Source organism: Panthera pardus, unplaced genomic scaffold, assembly GCF_024362965.1.
Source record: "Panthera pardus isolate Hobbes unplaced genomic scaffold, ASM2436296v1 HiC_scaffold_27, whole genome shotgun sequence".
In the NCBI taxonomy this organism is placed as follows: domain Eukaryota; kingdom Metazoa; phylum Chordata; class Mammalia; order Carnivora; family Felidae; genus Panthera; species Panthera pardus.
In genome coordinates this window covers 39,938,817-39,962,931 of record NW_026526843.1, presented here as the reverse complement: position 1 = coordinate 39,962,931, position 24,115 = coordinate 39,938,817, and the positions used below count along the sequence as shown (strand labels likewise).

The window sequence follows — 24,115 nt, the reverse complement described above, 5'->3', positions numbered from 1 at the left end:
CTGGCCTCAACTTCTGCCCTCCCAGACCTGATGTCCAGCTTCCCAGTCCCCCCGGGGTCCCCACAGAGGCTGTCCTCTGCGGGAGAGGGAGAGTGGCCTTTTTCTTCGTCCCTAAAACTCCTCCAAGGGGGTCTGAAGGCAGCTAGAAGACCAAGAGCCTTTCTTGAGTCTTGGCTGCTACGTGTTTAGTATTCACAGCGTGTCTCTTAAAAATGTCCTGAGATCATTCATCAGGCACTGTGCTGTGTGCCTAGCTACTCTCCTCTGGGTGTGCGTGCGTGTGTGTGTGTGTGTGTGTGTGTGGTGTGTGTGTGTGTGTGTGTGTGTCTGCGCAGGACCCTCCCTCCATCTGCTGGCGAACACACATGCACACAAACCTTAACCTCCTTCCCCTCTCACCAAACCAACCTCATGCTCCAAGCGGACCTTTGCCCGCTGGCAGATCGCTCCCTTCCCGAGGTGGGCTCCAGGGCTGGGCCTGGGCTCCAAACAGCTCGCACTCCAGTGCTGAGGAGAGACGCTGCCGGCAGGAGCCGAGCCGAAACTCAAAGTGCGTGTAGATGTTGACAGCGTTGACCTGGAGCGGAGCTGCCGGAAAGGCAACCCCAGCGAAAGGCGAGCAAATGGGAGGCGAGGGGAGCTTGGGGAGGCAAGGTCAGGGGGCAGGGAATAGTGTCCCTAAGCGAGCGTTCCCGTCGCCCCTTCTCCGCAGTTCACTCCCCCACCCCCACCCCCGCACTTTCCCGGGTTCACTTCGGAAATTGGCTTGCCCGGTTAGCTGCCAGCAGTTCCCGGCAGAGCTCAAACAGTCAGGTTCAAGAAGTGAGGAAGCGCCGGGCTGGGTGGCTGGGTTGCTGGGTTGCTGGGTTGTGTCTTGGGAGATTCTTTCCCCAATTGTCAATTTTGTGCTTATTTTTAGTTGTGACCCTAGCCGGGAGCTGTGCCTTTAAGCCGCGTTCCCAATCGGGGAAACCGACGCCAGCACTCGAGGGTCGGGAGGCTCCTGAGAGGCCCCTCTTTTCTGCACTCCCCCTCCCCCGCCCCCGCCCCCGCCCCCTCCCCCGCCCCTTCTCCCCTCCCCGCCTCTTCTGTCCGGCCGCCTCGCGGCCAGCCGTCACCTTGCCGCCTGCCGCACTCCTGGAGCGAGAGAGCGACGAGCGAGCCACGGCGATGGTGCCGCCCGCGGCGCAGCCATGGAGCCCGCCCGAGGAGCCCGCGCGCGCCGCTGCCAGCCTGCCCGCAGCCCGCTGCCTGCGCGCCAGCTCCCCGTGTCCCGGGCCAGCTGCTGCCGCCCCGCCAGCCTCTGCCCGCCACGCCGCCCGGCGCCACTGAGCCCCACGCTCGTGCCGGGCTCGGGGACACGGGCGCCCTAGTCCCGCCGCCGCCGCCGCCGCCGCCGCGCCGCCGCCGCCGACGAGGAGGAGGAGGAGGAGGAGGAGGAAGAGGAGACGGAGGAGGAAGGTAAGAAGCGCGCTGCCTTGGGCGGGGGGGCGCCCGCGGGCTCAGCCCGGCCAGGGGTGGGTCGCGGCGGCAGCGTGCGGCTCCGGGTCGGCTCGGGGGCGACCGGCGCTTGGGAGCCCCCGGGAGTCGGGGTCAGGGCGGGGGCGCGGAGTTTGGGCGGGGAGGGCCGGTTGCGCGCCCACTGCCCCGAGAGTCTCCAGCTTAGCAGGCTCGCCTTGGCCGCTGGGGGTGCAGGGTGAGGAGCCGAGTGCAAGGGAGTGCAGCGCGTTCATTATGGGGCCTTTGTGTGTGCGCCAGGGCCCTGGGCACAGTTGGAAGAGCTGGCGAGACTCGGGGCCTGGCTGCTGGGAGGTGGCCACTTAGCTGGGGTGCCCGGAGAAGCCCGAGCCCCAGGGCCGCCAGAAACAGCTGTCTGAAGCATGTGTGTGGTTCTTGGGGCCATGTTCACACGCGGACACGGACGCGCGCGCGCGCACACACACACACACACGCACGCACACACAGCCGCACCATATACCCGGGGCTCAGCTACAGTCACCCCCATCCAAAGACGAAACACACAGACACACAGAGAAACACACACACAGCTACACTTGCCCCTTCCACCAGGATGCTAATTAAGCAGTCACCCAAACATACACAGCTAGGCGCACCTCCTCCCCAATGCCGAAATACATGTACACACACACACACACACACATACATACACACACACACACACATTTCTACTCCCCAGCCTGGTGCTTTGGAGGTTGGAGAGTGTGTATGTGAGTGTGTGTGTGTGTGTGTGTGTGTGTGTGTGTGTGTGTTGTCTCAGAGTATCCCTGAGAAACTACATGACAGCTGCACATTACTGCAGATCCAATACCTGCTGCCCCCCTTCACACAAACACACAGCCAACCCCCACCCCAAGCTACTGTAGATACCTCCACCAGGGCCCTTGAGAACTCTATTCTGAGGGGGAAAAAGCGTTCCCAACTCTGATAGTTGTGCCCTTCCACGCCTGAGCTCCTGGGTCTCCTGCGCGCGCACACACACACACACACACACACACACACTGAATCCACTGAAGGGGCAAATGCTTGACAACCTTTCCCCAGAAGCAGGTGGCGCCCCTACCCTTGCAGCTGTCACCCAAGAGCCCTTGACCACACTGTACGCTGAGTCCTGTGGACCTGTCCCCTCCCACTGGCATCGGAGTCCAGCTGCAGAGCCCTGGAGTCCAACCGGTGGTCTCAGCATCCTGCAGCTCTTGTGGAGGGCGGGGCAGTCTCTGGACTTCTGCCCATTGGGGAAATTGTTATAAGACCAAGGCTCCCTTGGGGGCGTCCCTCTCAGAGGTGGAGGGTGGGGAATCTATGCTGACTCAGAGAGAAGCCCCAACTGAGTTTTCCCTGCTGGAAAGCTGGGGTGAAAGGCGCACTTTGGCCTGCGGTTCAGCAGCCCCCCCTCCCCGCCCCTGGGGCTTTCAGCTGGGAGACCCTGCCTCTCCCTCCCCTTCCTCTCCTGTCAAGCTCACTGCAGAAGCTGGGAGAATCCAGTTCCTAGCTTCCTCGGAGCTGAGAGAGGCTTCCCAGGAAGCCTTTGCTATTTTCACTGAGCAGAAGGCTCTCAGCTCTCCCTGGGGAGACCTCAACAAGACTTGGCCATGCCCAAGCAGACATGCCGGCTTCTACCCAATTTCATGGCTTATTATTGTTATTTTTTTTCATGTGAGAGAAGCATTTAAACCTCAGCAGTTTGGCGTGAGTGAGGGTATCCCTGAGTTGAAATAAAACATAACGCGCGTGGAGGGGGCAGCAAGATTGGAGCAGGGAGGACTGGAGGAGTTGGCTGGTTTAGGTGGAGACACCGAGCCAGACTCCAGCCCTTGGTAAAGTCGTGACAGAGATGGATTCGACGTCAGAGCCCTGTCCCTGCACCCCTCCCGTGGGCTGCTCCAGTCGCCTCTGCGTCCCCTTCCCCTCCCCCTTAGACTTTTAGGCGGGGCTTTGCTCCCTGCTCGGGCAAATCTGAGGGCAGAATCCCTGCCTGGCCAAGATGTTAATATCTCATAATGTTTTACTGCCTTCACCTCTCAGGTAACATTTGCATTTTTGGAACAAGGCAGAGGAGTGGCTCCATTGGTGGGGCTGTCAAGCACCTGTGGCAGGACCCAGGCTAGAGCATTTGTGGACGGCGTCATCTACTGTCTCTGTCTGGCCCCGAGTTCTGCGTGATGTGTGTGTGGGAGTGGGGATGTGGGAAGGTGGGATGTAATTATGGAGGGCTTTGAGGCCCACGGAGAGAAGATTTAAATTGACACGAGAGGCAATTGGGAGCCACTGCAGGATTCTGACAAGGGAGGGGATATGATCCAAGCGGGAGAGAAACACTCCTTGCTGCATGTGGAGGGATCCTCCTCTCTCTGCCACTGATACCCACCACCACAATTGCCTTGCAAGTGTGGGCTGATGGCCAACAGAGAGAGAAGAGGCCAGGCGAGGGTAGTGGGAGCCTCAGGCTCCTGGCTCCAAGCATTTTCCAGATCTGAAGTGTCTGCAGACTGGCAGGGCTAGCTGCCCTAAACCAGCAAGTGCCCTCATAAACACTAGCTGGTGATGCTGTTGGTGCTGTGGCTTCTGACAGTGCAATGGAGCTTCTGCCTCCCTGAAAGAGGGGGTTGGGGACTCCTAGGAGGCCACAGGCCACATTTTGAATGAGTCGGAGGACCTGCCCCACCAGTGAGTGGCACAGCCCCAGGGTCTTGGGAAGTGAGCTGTGTGGCCCGAATGGGGTATTTTGCCACCCATGAGATCTTTTGGGAGCAAGAGTGGGTTGAAAAAGTGCAATGGAAAGCCCTGGGATTGCTGACCACAGCAGCAAGCCGGGTAGGGCACGGGGGTGGGGTGAGGCAGTTGAAGTCCCAGGGTTTGTTGGGGGGTAGACTACAGGGGGGCTCAGCGGGGCATGGGCGGAGAAGAGGCATCGGTCTGGCACCGCCCACTGCCATAGTCCCCACCTCTACCCTTGGAGGGAGCATGGGTAGATGTGGGACAGGGTGGATGCTGGACAACAGAAGCACTCTGCTCTCCACCCCCCCCCCCCCAGGAATGATTGGGCTTCGAGGAGCGCACTGGACAAGGCACCCTGAGAAGGTAGCACCAATGCAATAGAGAAAGGATCCCGTTCTTGTGGAGCCTCTAGGCTAGTTGAAACCATGAAAGACACACACAGACACACACACACAACTGGAGCAAATTGTGGGAAGGGAGGCTCATACAGATGAGCTTGGCTTATGGGGGTTCATGCCTTCACAAGGCCATAGCAATGATTTCTTTCTAGAGGGGCAGGGACAGTCCCCATCGATTCTGGATGAAGACCCTTAGCTTGGACAGTTCCCTGGGAGGAAGCTGCACCCGCGTTAGCTTCAGCAATGGACCAGCCTTTTGGCTATTAGCATTCGTAGCAGAAAACTCCGTTCTGGCTCTTCTCTCAAGGACTTCTGTTTTCCTTCTTACCATAAATTCAAAAAGAAAAAACATCCTCTTGCATTACCAGCAACCAAAATGAAGGACTCAAAATGGGCTTTACCTTTGCAGCTCTACTGAGAAGGGCCAGGGGCAGAGGGGAGGGAAGCATACCATCTCCCCTCCTATCCAGTGCCCCCTCAGCTGAGCTTTCAAGGAGAGGGCAGGGATCTTGGGGCTCCGTATTATTTCCCAGCAGCGTCCCCCTTTTTAAGGGCACTATCCTTACAATGGATGTGGCACACTAGCAACTTACTCCCCTGGGCAGTCAGAAAATGAGCTTGGAAATCAGAGTGTGTATATGACATGGGGGCAAGGGGAGGAAAAGAGAGACAGAAAGAGAGAGAGAGAGAAGAGGTTGCCTGTTATATGTAGGAGCCGCTGTGCCTGTTGGTGTTGATGAACTTGAGATGAGCAGGTCTCTCTGTATGCATGCCATAGCTAGTGACCTTTCCTGAGCCTCCGGTTCACTTTGGCATTAGCCACACTGCTAGCCATCCCTAGGTCTTTGAAGAGCTCTCTGCCTGGTTGTACTGTTTGTGTCTCCTTCCACCCCAGGGACCCCCTCCTTTTGTCTCGGTTTTGCTCCTTCTCCTCCTACCCCTCAAATCTGGGTGTCTTCCAGCTCCTCTTGCTTTCTACTTCCTCTGTTGCCAAGGACATCCAGCTGTGTCATAGCTTCTCGTCTCACCTCTCTACTGGCCATTCCCTCTTCTCTAGCCCAAACTTAACCCCTCTCTGATAGTTCAGCCTGAGATTTCCAGCTTCTTGCTGAATATTTCCCCTTGGATAGTCTGTTATTGTGTCAGACTCGACGTTCACAAACTCACTCGCTCTTATCTCTGTCACGCAAGCCTTCTAGTTGCCCAGATTAGAAACCTCAGAGCCATCCTACTCTACCCTGGTCCACCCCACCCCCGGCCACCATCTCATATCTATACTGTACTGGTCTCTTTCCATCCCAGTCTGTAATATCAACACCAGCCAGATTCATATTTCTAAATATCCTTTATTCATTATGCTTCTGACCAACATCTTCGAGGGGTAATTACCAGATGGCCTGTAGGATAAATTTCAGCTTCCTTAGCTTGACACTCAGGACTCCCCTTGAGTAGGCCTAATGCTGTATATTCTTAGACCTTCATTTCCCACTCTTTGTCCCCATCACAGATTCTCAAATTTTAATGTTTCTCAAAAATCACTTGCAGATTCCTAGTGAGAAATCTGCTTCGGTACAAACAATCCCACATGGACCCTCTACTCCAGCCAAATTTCTTTCCTCAGGGTCTCCCAAACCTGTCTCCTGTACATGTTTGGTCATCTGTGTTCTTGTTCATGCTATTCCACTCACCAGGTGTCCCCCCTCCTCTTTGCCCATGCTCCTCTCCTGTCCAGTACCACTATACCCATCCTTCAACGCCACATTCAAATTCACCTCCTCTGTCAAGTCTTCTAGACTGAAGTGATCTTTCTCTCCCCACTCTGAACTCATCCTGCATTTACTGGCTGTAAAATACATTTGGCAAGTACATCACTGATACGCCTTACTCTTATTGCTTGAATCATTAATTCATATATGCCTCACATACATATATAACTTCTCATATGCATATGTCTTGTCTACATTATAAGCTCAATGAAAGAAAGAGCCTGGTGTTTTTTCTCTCTTTTTTAGCCCCATAGCACACAATGCCTCACACATGGTAGGTAATCAATAAACATTTGTTGGGTTGGACTGAATACTTGTTGGGTCATAGTAGAGGGGGATTCTATCACGTATCCCCCCTGCATATCAGTTCAAGGAACATTTGCTGAGCACGTGTTGTGTGCAAGGTGCTGTACTGGTTGCCGGGGAGGATGTGAAGATGAAGGAAGTCCCTTGTCTTCCTCGGTCTCAGTCAGGTTTGCATTTACAGTGCCTAGTTTATATAAGAGGTCCTTGATAGATATTTGCTGAGTAAACAAGTAATGAGTAAGTGAAAGGATGAAGTTCAGACAGGAGTCACATGGGCCAGAACATAGAGTAGCCATGTCATAGAGAAGTGAGGTAGGAGAGAAAGATAAAGCTACAAAGGTAGACTGAGGTATGGTGGATTACTGTTGTTTTTGCTTTTTATCATGAACATCTCTCAAAGACATAGAGAAAATCTATAATAACCCATTATTCTCATTAAGTAATTATCAGGGCTTTGCCATACTTGCTTCCTTGATCCATTTTTCCTTTGCTTTGTTTTAAAACAAATTTTGAACATCAATCATGTCATTTCACCCCTAAAACTTCTCTACGCATCTCTAAAACACAGACATTTTGGGGCACTTGGGTGGCTCAGTTAAGTGCCTGACTTCGGCTCAGGTCATGATCTCATGGTTCATAAGTTCAAACCCTGTGTCAGGCTCTGTGCTGACAGTTCAGAGCCCGGAGCCTGCTTCAGATTCTGTGCCTCTTTCTCTCTCTGCCCCTCCCCCACTCATGCTCTGTCTCTGTCTCTCTCTCTCTCTCTCAAAGAAAAATAAACATTAAAAAAATTCAAAACACATTTTCTCACATAACCACAGTGTCATTAACACATTGAGCCAAAGCAACAATAATGCTTCTGTACTATCCATTATTCAGTCCATAATTAAATATCCTCAATTATCTCAAAATATGTTTTCACAGTTAGCTTGTTAGAATCAAGACCCCCCCCCCAAAAAAAAAATCCCTACACATTACGTTTGGTCATTATGTCTCTTAAGGACCTTTCAACAGTCCCTTCTCTGTGACTTGTTAGAGAAAGCAGGCTAGTTGTCCCATACCCTGTCTCACATTCTGGTCCCTTTGCTTCCTCTTGTTGTCGTTTAGCTTGTTCCGCTATTTTCTGTATCTCTTATAAGTGGAAATTAGTGCTAGGCTTGATTAGATTCAGGCTCATTTTTCTTGTCCCCCCCCCCCTTTGGCAAGTTGATTAAAAGGGGGCCATCCTGGAAGCATGAAGGGGGTAGAAATAGCTGGAAGGGGATAGAAAGAAGGATATGGATAGATTGATTTTGGAGGTAGAAAAAAACCCAATTTACCTACTAATTGGATGAGTGATGAAGAAGCAAGAAGAGTCAAAGATGATTCTGAGGCTTGGGGCCTATGTTGATGAGGAGAGTAATAATACCATTATACGTGAAGGATGGGTATTTAATGAGAGCAGCAGGAATCATGGTTAGATTAAGGGAGGACTTTTCTCACAGTAATAAGCCATCTTCTCTGTTGTTGTTTTTTTCCAGGCAACACTACCTTTTCCAGAAAACTTTTGAGTAGTGGTATAGCTAGTTTGGTGCCCCCCAGAAGAAGTTCAGAAAGGGCCTTCTTAGTTTTTCTCAATGGCCAAATAATTTAATTTCCAGACCCAGAGCCTTGGGAAGGAGAATAATCTGTACACCAATGGACAGAGAGAAGGTAATGCTGGTACCACCCTTGCAGATTGGTCAGCTGTCCCATATCATCATGGATATCAGAGTCTCCAGTCTTGAGTGGAAGACTGAAGGATGTCAGAGCTTGGGATTTCTGTAGACCCTGACAATGGGCACAGCTCATGATCCAAGTGTTTCCTTAGGTACCCAGAAGCCTCTGTCCCACACCCACTTCTCCATCCACTATGTAGCCGTTAGCCTCTTAGACTCTCCATGGCCCGTGGCAACTGTGGTCCTGCCAAGGCCAAAGATTGCCCAGCAGCTCTGGGATATTCGCTGGGCTCTGAGAAAGACCTCAGCTTATTTAGTTGCCTCAGCAAGAACTCGCCGTTGAATCAGATCAGGTGAGAATGGCTCTCAGCTCCATTCTGTCATATCCCCATTCATAAAAGCTCTCCCTCTTCCTTCCCCCAGCTCATCTTTCTTCCTGCTTTCTCTTTCTTCTCTCTCTCCCTGCTCTGTCTCTTCCAGCATACATGTATTCTCTCGAGTTAATCAAACACTGGCCCCTGCAGCCCATTGTGTCTCAGATTGATCACTTAAGCAGCATTATTGATCGCTTGGAAAGCCTTAGGAGGTGGGAGTGGCCTGAAAAATTAGAGATCCAACAGCTGATTGGCTGGCTAGGCCTCTCTGGGTGGCCTCAGCCCTTCAACTGCCTGGAATATCTTCTGAGAAAGGGGAGGGAATGGACAGAGAAGATCCTCAGAGGCCCTTAATTCATCTCATCCTTCCTTCATTTTGGAGTTAAGCCAAGAGAACAGGAGTCCATTGAGAACCCCTGGGTCTAGCCCAATGCCCATGTTATGATGAGAAGGGGAGAACAAAGGACCCTCTCTTTAGACATTCGTATGTTAATAGAAAAACCATACTTATTCATATGAAGCAACTAAGAATAATAAAAGTTGGGAAACAATTACATACTATGTTATGTGCTTTAAACTGTAAGCACTGTCGGGGTTCAGGACACAGAGAATGAACAGCGTGGGCTGGAAAGGAGGGAGAAGGCTTCCCACAAGAGGTTGAACTTGGGTTAGGTTTTGAATAATGTGTGCGATTGAGGTCGTTGACTACAAAAGGAGCAGGCTTCCAAGGGAGAGGCATAGTTAGGGGGAAGACCGTGAGGAAGAAAGGACTTCTGGGTCAGGGGTACTTGGATTTGGAGGACCTTTGATGTCAGCATGGGGAGTTTGGACTTAGACCCTGGGGGGCTTGTGGACAATTAATGAGAAGTATTTTAGGATGGCTAGCCATGCAATAGGAAGCTGACTTGACTGGAGCAAGGAGGGATTGAGACCAGCTTGTAAAACACTACAGCACTCCAAGTGAGATGGAGTTAGAGTGATGGCAGTGGGCATGGAGAGGAGGGTCAAATCTAAAAGTCACTTCAGGCTTTCCCGTGGCTAGTAAACCACCAAGTAGATTGTCTTGACTTGTTTTGGCCTCACCTACTGCTGGTCCCCTTATGAACCTCTACTCACACTTCCTTTGCCCCAGTGCCCTCAGGTTTTTCACCTGGCAGAATTTTGGTGGAGCTAAGAACACCATGAGTTGATCAGTTAACCATCCCAGGTAAAGTAAATTTGCCTCCGGGGCCCTGAAGGAGTGAGCCATAGGGGATCTGGCTGCAGAATCGGGTTGAGATGGGGTGCTAAGTACTATACCCCCAACAGGGAGGTGGGAGGCAGGGGCTGTTTTAAGCTCCCAAGACCTCTGCAGGGCTGCTGAGAGCCAGGAGACACCTTTCAGCTTCCCTGGTAGAATCAGTTTGAAAACGCCTCTCAGCACTTGGGATGGTCCCGGCAGAGGTCACACCTGTGCCTGAGCATGGGGAGAGCTACCACAGCACTTAATGTCAGCTGGAGCCTTGCTGTTCCAGCTGGTAGGAGAGAAAGAAGCGAGGAGCCCACAGGTGGGTTGGAAGGTGATGGTAGAGGCCTCTGCCTGTTCATTTGCTTCCCTACCAGCTCTCCCCTCCCTGCCTAGGCCACCGAAGATCAGCCCTGGGCAGGTGTCTGGGCCGAGCCCCTCGTCCCTGGATTGGAAGAGAATTCAGAACTGCGGATAAAGGGATGTTTGTGGGATTGTAGCCCCCTTTCTCTTAACCGCTTCTCCTTGGGGGAGGGAATGATGTCTTGTAAAGATGGATGCATGCAGAGGAAGTCATCCCAGGCTGTGGTCTCCTAACTGCCAAGGGAGCTCAGCTCTGGGTTAGGACCACCCAAACGGGTCTCTCTTTGCTTCTGATCCAAACCCACTGGGAAAACAGAACAGATGGCTAGACTGGTGGATGAACACTCACACACGCACGCGTACACACACACACACACACACACACACTGAATAGTCTGTCGGCCAGTGGTTTCCGGCATTTCCCTGCTGGAGATTTTTGTTCTGATTTCTGATCAGTCTTGTGGTTGCTGGTTTGAGGGAGGGGTGACTGTTGGCAGGAGGGTGGTTGAAAAGTGGGCAGTTGTCCCAAGTGGAAGATACTCATGGAGGTGGGAGATTGGAAAGAGGGAATGCAAGTCACTGACTAGGGCAGTTGTCCTATTTATGGCCCTTTGTATGGAAAAGCCCATTAGAAGTGGCAAAAAGATGGCACGGTGGTGACAGCGGCGTGGGAGTCAACCAGTCAACCAAGACCTCTCAGGTCGGAAATCCTGGCTGCAGTGTGCGCTCACTGCTTCCCTCCCAAGCTTCATCTTTCATCTGTCATTTTCCTCTTCAGTAATTGTTCTGTTTATCTTCCCACTTCTAACCCAGACCCAAGCAAGTCTGCTCCCCATGCTTTTCCATTTGACCCAGGGAGAAACTGAGGTACATAGATTATTTCTTAATGGGCCTTGCCTCTCATCCTGTCACAGGATGGCCAGAAGTCTGGACACTGTGAGCTGGGACTCTGGAAACCAGCCCACTCACTCAGGTAGGGGAGGGTGCTGTGTGTCATGCCAGCTGTGTTGCTAAGATCAGTGAAATCACCGAAAATGCAGATATGATTAATAAAGGGAGTGTTGTTTCCATATTCATCTCATCACCTACAGTCGAGCCGTAATCTTTCTAATACATAGGGAAATCACTCACTGACAGAGAAAAAGGAGGGTTTTTTTTTTTTTTTTTTTTAACAGGCCCACCAGCCTGCTGTTGCCACACAGTTTAGAGTCTGTCACCGGCAAAGCCCAAATTGGAATTGGCTGTTGGGTCTGCTGTTTTTCCTCCCCGCCCCCCACCCTCAGAGGCTGACACACTCAGTCTAAATACAGCTTGACCTGCTTTGGGATTCTGGGTGATCACTGGAGATGATGAAGGCTGGTCTTTAACCTGAGCTCCAGCTCCATTTCATTGTTACCTTTAAGGACATTTTCTCTGTGGAGTTTACCATCCCTTTAAATTGGCCACAGCTACAACCAAACTCAGGGTGTCTCCTCTGAATCTTACCCTCCACACAGATTGCCAGCCCTGAGCCCTTTCCGGCATCTCTGTCTTTATTAGTGACACCATCGTTCTTTCTAGAGCCGACAGGCTGAGTCTTGGAATCGGTCACCCCCTCCTCATGCCCATCAGTCACCGCCAGGTCTTGGCAGTCCATCTCTCACAAGTGCCTCATGAACCCATGCCTTCTTGACTATTCCCACTGCTGCCATCATAGCCCACATTCTGGTTCCCTCACGCCCGAACTCCTGCAGCAGCATCCCTCCACATGCTGCCTTCCCCTCCCCGCCAAGTGATCCTTCAAGCTGCTGCCAAAGGAATCTCCTTAAGACATCTTTCATCATGTCACTTCCCTGCTCAAGAGCCTATAATAGCTCCCTTTTGCTTACAGTATCAAATGGAAACTCCTCTCTCTGGTATCCGAGGCCTGCCTTCCACAACAGCTGAACTTCACCATGTATACATATGCTATATACAATCCTGTGTAGAATTTTATATATGTGTGTGCGTGTGTGTGTTTACACACACACACACACACACACACACACACACACATATATATATATAATCCCTCTGACCTATTTCTTCCTGACCCCCATTTCCATTAGTCTCCTTATCTCCTGCCCCACTTGTACCCCACTCAGAGCTCACTCCTCTCTCTGCATTCATCTTTCTGCTGTCCCCCTAGCCCGTAGTAGCCCCCTTTTTTCCATCTCTGCAAATCCTTCCATCACATCTCTAACAAGCTCAAGTCCAGCCTCTGCCGAGACGCCTTTCTTGATCATTCTAGCCCTCATCGGCTGCCCCTCTTTTTATAAGTTTTCCTTGATTATGAAACGGATACCTGCACATAGTGGAAAACTTCTAGAGTACAGAAAATATAGGGGAAAAAATAGTCACCCATGATTCCCCCTCTTTCATTTTGGAATCCAGACCTTTTTGCCACCACAATTTAGCCCTTGATTATACTGTGTCATGTTGCCTTGACTTCCTGTGCATTCCCCTTTGTCCTCAGCTAGGGAGTGAGCTCTTCAGGGGCCTCTGTGATCTGTGTGTCATGCAGGGCAGTGCCAGCCATGGCTCTGCTACTTCCTCTTCCAGGTGAGGAATGCAACCCAGACACAGAGCTGAGAGTTCAGGGTTCATCATGCCCTGCAATCCTGCTGCCTGATGACACAACCCTCTTGTGCGGTGCTGGTTTCTTTCTCTTCAGGAAGCCTCTGGCTTTGAGGTGACAGCTTTAATTTATCCTTGTGGCCAGAATGAGCTTCTCCTAACCTGTTGTTATTACCTTGCAAGAGTCAATAATTGCCCCCTTTGCCCATTGTACCAAATTGAAATCTCTCATCCTGGCCTTCAAAAACCACCTGCCAGTTCACTTACCTTGACTTTCCCATCTGACTAACCTATCTCTCATGGCTTCCAGTTTCTGTAACAGACTCCCTTCACTTGAGCCAAGCCAGCCAGTGTGCTATTACCTCAAAACCTAACTCCCCTAACACCTGACAGTGGGTTATTTGCTACATATTACCCCCCAACTCCAGCCTCAGGCCCTATACAGCCTAGTCCCTCTACCTTGAGTCCTGTCCCTATTGCCTTGTTGCTGTCTGGTACTGAGGTCCACAATCCCATCGACACATGCTGCCACTGACCTCAGACTCAGGGTGCAGCCTTCTCCGTCCTTATGTAATCATTCTGTATTCAAATATTAATATGTGCTTGCTATTCTATTATCATATCAAAGCATTCCCCAGCCAGTTCTCACCTGGGTTCTGTGAGCAGCATTAGGTAGAGCATGTACTCTGGAGCTGGCCTCACCACATACTGCAGTTTCATGGTGTTGAAGACACGATTTTAACATTTTGGAAGTGAAATATTTCTTACAATCCATGGTGCATTGTAATTTAGTTGCCAGCATCTTTTCTGTCTCAGGGAAAACCCAGGGAAGTGTTGTCTCTAACATCTAGAGTCAATGAAATGAAAGTAGGTTACTCAGCCTCTCTGAGGCCCAGAGCCTTTACCTGCAAAATACTTAGACATCAGAGGGTTGTTGTGAGGATTCAAAGATAATATCTATATCGTACTTAGCACAGGGCCCCACACTTTGGTAGAGGCTCAATAAATGTCAGTAATTTTAATTTCCCAACTTTATAAACTATAAACCCCTCAAGGGCAGGGACATGTTTTTCCCTCTTCCAGCAGATGGTATGATGTGAAGGGTGGAAAAAGCTTCCTTTTCCAAAAATATCTTCTTTACTAGACTGCCAAACAGCTGAAATTTCAACATTAATCACTCCTTTGAGTTAAGGCATTATCTCCTGAAGACCTCTGTTAAAAATGCAAATATGTCACTTGGGAAGGTAACACATTAATTCATTAGCATTCATGATCCCATTTGTGCAGATGAGTTTATCAGATTAACTAGCTGGCACCAGGCAAAGCCGAGAGCCCTAGCAAGGGGGCTAGTGAGATACATGTCTGTGGGTGGGAGTGGAGGAGCCAGGGGACAGGCAGTCCAGAGTGTGGGGCCACCTCCCATATTCTGGTGCCTTTTGGGGTTTGTTGGCAAGACTGTGACTGCAATAAACAAGGAAGGAGCTCAGCGACAGGGACAGAAACACACTGTTGGGAGGAAATGTAAGGTTGGGAGGACAGTCCTTACAAGGTCATCTGGTTCAGTCTACCCCTGAAATTTGTAACTCTCATCAGCAAGGCATTCACTGCCTCCAAAGGGAGTCTGTTCCATTGTTGAGCTGTTCTAATTAGAACATTTTTTGAGATTGAGCTGAAAGCCCTCTCTTTCAGTGACTTCTTTCCTTCCTCTTCCTCTTGGCATATAGCTATCACATTTCCTTAAGTCTGTCTGTCTTTTTTTAAAGTTTATTTATTTATTTTGGGGGGGAGGGGCAGAGAGAGAGAGAGAGAGAGAGAGAGAGAGAGAGAGAGAGAGAGAGATCCCCAAGCAGGCTCCATGCTCAGCGAGGAGCCTGATGTGGGACTCAATCCCACGACTGCAAGATCACAACCTGAGCTGATTCGAAGAGACAGATGCTTAACTGACTGAGCCACCCAGGTACCCCCAGTCTGTATGTCTTTTGACTTTCAATTTATTTTACTTTTTTGGCTAAATCTGCTGTTGGGGAGGATATTTTTCTTCTACTCTGCAAAATTCTTCTAGCCGGTCTAAGAATTAAATTGACATGAGGCAGATTAACAGGAGAAAAAAACCCAAAGTTTAGTTACATGCACACAGAAACCTGGTAATGAAATTGAGACCTAAAGAAATAACCAAGGAAGGCAGTCTTTATACTTTTTAGACAAAGAAACAATAAATCTGTGAAGAATTGACAGGACAAAGAGAACTGATTTCCGGGAGCTTCAATCAGTAAGGAATTCTAAACAGAATTTGGGGTGGGGTAGTAAATTAGTAAAAAGTAACAAAGGCTGTTTCTACAGCCTTCTCAGCCCTGAATTCCCTGTCTCTGGTGATAAGGATGTCTCTTTACATCCTGATCCAGGGAGGGGACCTTTCACATGGGAGATTTATTTCCTTTCTGGAGACAAAGTGGAGGGTCAGAGTGTTCTTTTTGCACTGGCCGTTTCTTTAATCTTTACTTAAAATAATCAATATGCCAATGTGGCACATTTTTGGGCGGCCTGCCCTTGGCCCCTACACTTCCCAATTTGCTCAGTGATTCCTTGTATGGTGTGATTGCACAGCCGAGCTTCCTCGGAAGGGTCCATGAACCTCCTGGAGTTGGACGCAAAATGCTGGCTAAGTGTACCTGAGTACCTACATGTCTTCCCTCTGGCTCCGTAGCTTCCCGCAGTGGTCCTGGACCTAGAAGAGACCTTAGCCTACTGCCTTATAGTACCTCAGTCCCTTTGCTTTGGTAACGCTCCAGAGTTTGTGAGAATGCTTCTCAGGGGCCCTGCATGGGACCAAACACAGTTCTACTGTAACCAGCACAGAACACAGTGGACACGGCGCTTTTATGAATAGCTTGATAATGCACAGTTCTCATCTTTGGAGAGCACTCAGTTTAATGGATAAGAACATCTTGTTCCCAGGTAACTGACCCTCACCGGGGCTAAGTCCCTCCTTTCAAAGAAGCAGCTGGCTCCCTGCCCCTCAGTTTACCGTCTTGAAGAGCATCTTTATTTATTTTTTTTTTTCTCTCTCTCTCTTGGTAGCCTCCCTTCTAAGCAGGTAGAAAGGGACTCCTCATTCCAGTTCTTTTTAATTTTTTTTAACGTTTATTCAGTTTTTGAGATACAGAGAGAGCATGAGCAGGAGAGAGGCAGAGAGGGAGAGGGAGACACAGAATCCAAAGCAGGCTCCAGGCTCTGAGCTGTCAGCACAGAGCCCGACTCGGGGCTTGAACTCACGAACTGTGAAATCATGACCTGAGCCAAAGTCGGATGCCTAACCGACTGAGCCACCCAGGCACCCCCTCATCCCAGTTCTTTTGGTAGGAGCCAGTGGGGCGGTCCCTTGTGGCGACCTGTCTGGTCAGGCCACTTAGTAGGCTAGCAGAGGAGCCGTGTGACTGAGCACAGCCCTCGAGTTGTCTCCACTGCCCCCATTTTCCCAGTCCTGTGCACTGTAAAGAAATGATTGGTTCACACATAAAAGAGAACCCAGAGAGAGCACTGAGGCTCACAACTAGCCCTTCTCGAGGCAGTGGGCCTACGAGGCTTTAAAGGATGGAGTTTCGGGTGACTGGTGGTGTCAGTAGAGAACAAGGGAACAAATGTCCAATGCTTTATGAAGGGCCAGCTCTTTTTTTTTCAATGTTTATTTATTTATTTTGAGAGAAAGAGAGTGCGTGCATAAGCAGGGGAGGAGCAGAGGGGGGGAGAGAGAGAGAGAGAGAGAGAGAGAGAGAGAGAGAGAGAGAATGAGAATCCTAAGCAGGCTTCCACTGTCAGCACAGAGCCCAATGCAGAGCTCATGAACCATGAGATCATGACCTGAGCCAAATCAAGAGTTGGCCAGTTAACCGGCTGACTCACCCAGGAGTCCCAGGAAGGGCCAGGTCTTAAACATAAGTGTGTCAACATGAGAAATAGACATGTCTTTGGGGAGACAGTCCTCCCTCCATTCCTTCCATTCTAGTCCCCCACACACAGCCCCAAAAGGCTAAATATTAAAGATACTTGCGACTGTGTGGGATAGGAGCAAGCCAACTGGTAAGTGGCAATCACCTGTAATGTGTGACATGAAACAGCCATAGCACCAGGGCCCTCTGGTCAAAAATTTCTCCCTTCTAGCCTTGATTTTATATATATATATATGTAAATATAGTACTTGATCCAAAGTCACCATCACTGCCTCCACTGACTCTAAGGGTGCCTACCTTCTCACCTTTTATGGTCACTCTTTTAAGTATAGGTATCAAAGCCTGTTGTGAAAATGCACATGTTATCTGAGATGGGAAATACATCAAATAAAACACTTGTCCTGCAAGCTGCTCTGAAGAAATAGAAAGAAAAGATTCTATGGCCGAATACATTTGAGAAGTGCCACATCCACCTCTTAGACCCTCACAGTGCACATTAGTGCATTAAAGGCTCTGAGAAGTCCCGCAGTAGAGAAACCTGCTGATACTGTTTAAGGTTTCCAGTATGTATTTGACCACAGATCACCATCCTTCTGTTTCCCCCTCAAATACAATCTATTAACATCCACACAACAGCTTGGGGGAACTCAGCGTTCAGCCATGACCCGCCGTTTCACACCTGGATACACAAATGACTCAGTGCTCCCAGGGTTCTGCAGAAATGGGACACGGATGAGGGAATATTGCTGTGGGGCAGCTGTACAAGACTCTTGGGGCAGGGAAACACACTTTGGGAACCTGGGCGAGGGCACCTAAAACTGGGGAGGAAAACAAGACAAGGGATGCTGGAGACCAGCTCCCCCCACCTAGCAGTTCTGCTACTGGCCAGCCCTGGTAGATTCTTTGCTTTCGGCTCTGAGCCAACAGTGAGCAGAGCGGAGCAGCTTTGGCCGGCCCAGGACCCTGCAGGGCCATGTGTGGTCATTGGCTTCTCAGCTGGGGCCTTTCCTGTTTCATTCCCTGCCTGCTGTCCTCTATTCCTTCCCCGGGCCTCTGGTGCAATTCAGCCTCTCAGTGTACGTGTTGATACATTTTACTTGGGTCTCGTTCTTTCCTCTTCCCTTCAATGGGACTGAGGAGGCTTTTGAGTTTTGTGACACTATAGGGAAGAATGAGAGCATGGGGTGGGTGGAAAGGCAAGGAAAAGAACATGCCTCTTCTATAGGACCTGGGGCAAAGTCTGTATTTTCTCCTCACCCCATGAGCAGGAAGGGGCATTTCTATAGCTGCTGCTGGGCCCTGGGGAGGTACCAAAGATACTTCTGGAGGCAGAGACTCCTACCTTTTGCCAAGAGAATCTAGGAGGAGATGAGGATCAGAAAGGCAGGGGGGTACATAAAGGCAGAGGCCATAAGGGTTAAAGAAGCTAGCTGCTATCTGGTAAAAGTGGCTTGGGTTGGGGAAGGATGGAGGGGGAACAGAGGGAGGGAGAGAGAGAGGGAAAGAGAGTGAGAGAGGGAGAAAGAAGAGAAAGTATACACACAATAGTGTGTGTGTGTGTGTGTGTGTGTGTGTGTGTGTGTGTGTGTGTGTGTGAAGGTAAATCTGGTGCAAAGATGGTTGAATCTTTCCTGACTGAGGAGGCCTAGGGGACACCCGGATACTTGGCAGGGGTGCATCAGGATCACAGAAGTGACTTGTCAGTAGGGAAAAGGGATAAGATCTCTATAGTGTGCTAGCTCTTTCATCATCAATGAAACCAAGGAGACAGAGCAGGGTCACTCCCCTCCATACAGGGTGCAAGAGTGTGAGTGTGTCCATTGGAATGCATGCACACCCGGTGGCCTCTGAGGACTAACCCTGCAAAAGGCCTCTCAGGCCTTTTCAAAAGGTTTGAACCCCCACAACTTCCCCCACCACCAAAAGCCAGGGAGGGGTTGCTGGTACTGATGATGCCCCCAGGACCTGATCTCACCTAGTTTCAATGCCTCTAATGCCAGCGAGTCAACCTCATCACTAGGCAGTTTATTCCGCTGCCTAACTGCATTAAGGTTAGGAAATGGGCTGTTTCCCTCTCACTTGATTCTATTTTTAGATATGAAGACCCCAGGCTTTCTCTGTCTCTGTCTCTGTCTGTGCCTCCTCTCCTCTCCCTCTCCCACACCAGATCACCGAGGCCTGCGGTGGCACTCTGTGTCCCTACTCACACAGATATCCCACTTTGGTTTGAAGCCTCAAAATGTCCCAACAAATCTTACAGTTTGGATGCCGAGTGCCACCTCGTGCTCCAGGACCAAATTTCCTTTTCTCTGACATATGTAGACTTCAGCTCTTGCCTGTCAGGGTAGCCCTTTCCATCTTCCCTTTGGATTTTGCTGTACCTTCTCCGCTGCAAAGACCCTCCCCTGACCAGAAACTGCTGAAGGAGAAAACCTACCAACTCCCCGCCCCCTCACCAGCCCCCCTCCACCGTCACCCCTTTGGAAAATTCAAGACTAAAACATTGTGCAGTAAAAAAGCCCTCACTCGCTCTTCATCCCCCCATCCCCAGCAGCCCAGCAAGGCATGGTAGTGTGGTTAATGGATGGAGCATGGGCCAGACGTCTGAACAATTTTACGCTACAAGTGCAGTCTCAGGATTTACTTGTATTCAGTGTAATTCCAGATGCCAAGGGAAGCTGAAGACTATGACTCGGGCCTTGCCCTCAGGACACTTGTTCACCAGCTAGGGAAAAACACACAAAGGAACTTGCAGGTGAAACATCCTTTTCATTCAACCAACAAATTTTCACGGAGTACCTCCTATGCGCTCAGTGCTGTTACAGGTGCTGGGGACACAATGGCAAACAGGACAGAAAAATATCCCTGCCCTCATGGAGCATAGGTTTCTGTGGGAACACATTTGAAAAGCAGAAAAATAGGGGCACCTGGGTGACTCAGTCGGTTAAGTGTCTGACTCTTGATCTCGGCCCAGGTCATGATCTCGTGGTTTGTAAGTTCGAGCCCCACATTGGGCTCTGTGCTGACAGCGTGGAGCTTGCTTGGTATTCTCTCTCTCCCCCTCTCTCTCTGCCCCTCCCCTACTCATGCTCTCTCTCTTCCTCAAAAAATAACTAAACTAAAAAGTGACAAGTAAATGATCACTATTTGTATTGATAAGTGCCAGGAAGAAAAGAAACAAGGGGCTGGGGTAGAGAGTCACAGCTACTTCAGTTGGGGCAGTCAGGAAAGGCTTCTCTGCAGAGGTGACATTTGAGCTGAGAATTGAATGGCTCGAGGACAGTCCACACCATGCTCCTCAGACAGAGAAATCACAGGGGCAGAAAGAAGTAGGGAAGGCTTTCAGAAGCAGATGGGGTTTTGCTGGGTAAAGCACATGGCACAGAGCCTTGACCACTACTTTGGGAGCATTGGTCTCACTCTGGCAAAACCGAGACATGCATTTCCACTCAGGTAGAGGCTCCATGGTCTTCTTGAAATCTGAGATGGGCACTCTAAGAGGAAAGGCCTTTGAGATTTCTCCAGGGGATCTGGCTATAAAACCCTCTCTATGTCACACCTAGCAGTTCCCAACTAGAAACATCGAGTGTTGCCAGGTAGGACAAAGTCAAAATGATAGCTAGCGGGTGAGGGGAAATCAGGGGATTATTGCAGCTAGAAGTAGAAGTTATGTGATGGAAAATAGTGAAAGGTATGTGGGCTGGGGCCAAATTGTGATAAGAGGACTTTGGACTTAATCCAGTAAGCAATAGGAGGCTGCTGTCAGTTTTTGAGCAAAGAAGTATAAGGAAGACGAAAGAAAGTCAAGGTCCTGACAACTTTTGGTAACCAGACGCCCTCCTGCCCAGGACATGTGGGCTCCCCTCAAGAAACATGGTCATGACCATGGGCTCAAATCCCAGTTCTGCCATTTACTGACTCTGAACTTGGACAGTTACTTACCTCCTCTGTGCCTCAGTTTCCTCCTCTGTAGAATGGAATTTTGCAAGGATCAAATGAGTAAATCATTATAAAATACTTAGACAGTGCCTGATATTTAGTTAGTACTCGGTAAACTTTAGCTACCATTATCCAAGGATGAAACTGGTATGAGGGGTTGCAGTCTAGACACTGTCATGAATCTGGAGTTATTTTTGGTCACAGTTTGATCATCTGGGGATTCTAAGAAGCTGTGAACATTGCCTAGGCTCAGAACCAATGCATACAAAGTAAGTCGGTCCTCTGCCCCAATAATCTTTTCCATTGGCCTTCTACCAGCATCTAAAACCCCCCACTGTTCTTAGTGGCAATCTGGAGACTCAAGCATGTTTAACTGAATTAAGGTATCCTCTTATCTGGCTGTTAAAAAAAAAAAAACAAACTTGAATATTAGGTCATTGGTCATTGTCACCTGGGATAAAGCAGAGCTTTGAGGGAGTGGGACACAGGATGATACATTAGTTATCTTATTGCCACATAACAAATGATTCCCAAACGTAGCCATTTAAAACAACAAACATTTTGGGGCACCTGGGCGGCTCAGTAGGTTAAGCATTCGACTTCATGATCTCACAGTTCGTGAGTTCGAGCCGCGCCTCCGGCTCTGTGCTGACAGCTCAGAGCCTAAAGCCTGCTTGGGATTCTTTGTCTCCCTCTCTGCCCCTCCCACACTCACACTCTGTCTCTGTCTTTCAGAAATAAATAAATATTAAAAAAATTTAAAAAATAAAACAAACATTTTAACATCTTACGGTTTCTGTGGGTCAGGAGTCTGGGTGCATCTTACCTGTGTGGTTCTGGCTCAAGGCCACTCACGAGGTTGTGGTAAAGCTGCAGGTCAGGGCTGTGGTAACTAAAGACTCAACTGGGGTTGCAGGATTTGTCTCCAAAACTCATTCATGTGGTTGTTAGCAAGCCTTGCAAGTTTCAGCAGTTCCTCGCTGGGTCCTCTCCGTCAGGCTGCTCACAGCATGGCAGCTTGCTCCCTCCAGTGTGAGCAGAGAGAGAGAGAGAGAGAGAGAGAGCATGTGACCAAGAGCAGGCCAGCTCAAGGCAGAAGCCACAGTCTTTTTATAACCTTATCTTGGAAGTGAAACCCCATAACTTCTTCCATACACTTTGCATTAGAAGTGAGCCACGAAGTCCATCTCAAGCTCAGGGGGAAGGGATCCAGAAGGATGTGAATATCGGGGGGTGAAGATTATTGGGACCATTTTAGAGGCCACCCACCACAGATGGATAAGAATTGATGGTACCTGGGGGAAAAAAAAGGCCCTAGTTAAATGGAAACTTGAATACCCTGGCTAATTGGGGGTCAGCATAAACAGTTACTGGACTTAGTGATAGCCAAAGAAACTGGGTACCAAAAAGTTCAAAGAGAAGAACCAGAAGGTAGAATGGATGGTAGCTGGGAGATGTTTGACCCACACCCGGAATTGCCAAATGTCCGAGACCCTCCTGTGATCCAGGCCCCAATTTGTGCAAAGTTCTCAACCCCCCCCCCCCCCACATTGCTCTTGCTTTCGAGGCCCAGCCCTGTGGGCGTGGCCAGGAAGAGAGGATGGAGCAGGGATGATGCCCAGGAAGCCCAGTGGCAGCAGAAGCAAGACAAGGGAATGCAGGTTCAGCAACTGCATTTGTTTGCAGTTGGAGGTTGTTAATTTTAGCTTCACACAAGGGGCAGAAGCAGGAGGGTTTGTCATTTCTGCTGAGCTAGTCCTTGGCTGCCTCCCACAGGCCACTGCCGCCGTGTCAGCTCCAAGCCTCTGTTTGCAGGCTGGTGCGCTTGGCTAGTAGTAACGAAGGGCTGTGTGGGCTGGGGGTGCCCTGGGGCCCGATGAGTTGGAGGCCTTGGGTAAGGGGGCCCAGCGAGCCCTGGGCAAAACAGTGCTGTGGGCTGGTCACTGCCTGCCTGCACCTCATCATCATTCCTTTTATCACCCCTGTTTTTCCCTTCCTTGCTCTACCACTTGCTGATTTTGTGACCCGGGGCAAGTCACTTTATTTCTCAGTGCCTCCATTTTCTTCTCCGCAAAATGGAGATAAATAGTCCTCAGCTTACAGGGTTGTCGTGAGGAATTGTGGGCTCATGTAGGTAAAGCACCAATAAATGGTGACTGTTATGACTTAGGTACCGAGCTCTGCCTCAGGGCACCCAGCCCAAAGGAGGCAGGTCTCTCCCAGCTCAGGACCCCACTTCCCAAACCAATCAGAATACCTCTCTGGGCATAAGTGGCTTCTTTTGCTGAGGGTTTTACATAGACTTACAAGCATTAGACACTCAAATGATCTCCAGTTTACATAAAACAGGGGCTCAGAGAGGTGAAGTGACTTGCTCAGGGGCACATAGCTAATAATAAGTGGCAGAGTTGGGACCATAACCCAGATCTGTCCTAGTTCCAGATCTGCCCTTTTTCTATCCTACTTACATACAGTTGGTTGGCCCTAAGCACGATTTCAGGATGAGATAGGGGTAGACAGTGGGGCCAGAGGCTGGTTACGAAGGTAGAAGGCTTTGGGTCCCAATCGTACAACTTTCTGGAGTCTTACAAACTTGATTTTGTACTCTATTTCCACATGGCTGAGCCAGGGGTAGAGGTTCTGGTTTGTTTAATGACACTCTCCCACCCTCACCCCAACACACACACACACACACACACACACACACACACACACACACACACACATGTGTTTTTCTACCAAATGGCTAATTTCCTCTTGATCACATTTCCAAAATGAGGAAACTCAGAAGCAGGTGTGGGTGTGAATGTTTGAGGACCTGTTCAGAACGCAAAGCTCTAAGAGCACAGCCGTCCTCCTGGAGATGCAGATACCCTCTCCTCATTACCAAGGGAAACCTCGTTCCCCTGCAGCAGGAAGTGGGGGTCTGGGCTGGCCACAGCTTGCCCTGGCCTCACAGCTTAGGGCAGACTCACCCTCTCCTTCATGTGCGATAGCTGCAGAGAGAGAAGAGCTCGAAACCCTTGGAGCTTAAGGGTAAGGAATTAGCAATGGAGACACTTAAGTGAAGCTTGGTCTGGAGACAGGGAGGCCAGGTGAGGACTATGCAGATCTGAGAGGTCGAAAGAGGATAAAGAAGAAAAGGGACAAGGATTGAGAGAAAGGTAAGGGAAAGGGAAGAGAAAATCCAGGAAGAGAGGCGTGTAGGAGACATGAAGAAATGGAGGAAACAGGAGGGCAAACTCAGATCACAAAATGCAGAAATATCC

The 24,115-nt window shown here is 49.9% G+C and overlaps 1 protein-coding gene across 1 annotated transcript; it reads left to right on the top strand.

The window, feature by feature from the left end:
• The first annotated feature begins 309 nt into the window (after window positions 1-309).
• Window positions 310-1,435, top strand: LOC128773895 (uncharacterized). The gene is made up of 2 exons (XM_053891945.1): window positions 310-615; window positions 920-1,435. Exons 1-2 carry the CDS (start codon window positions 561-563, stop codon window positions 1,330-1,332), a joined length of 468 nt encoding a protein of 155 aa, XP_053747920.1. The 5' UTR covers window positions 310-560; the 3' UTR covers window positions 1,333-1,435.
• The last annotated feature ends 22,680 nt before the right edge of the window (window positions 1,436-24,115 follow it).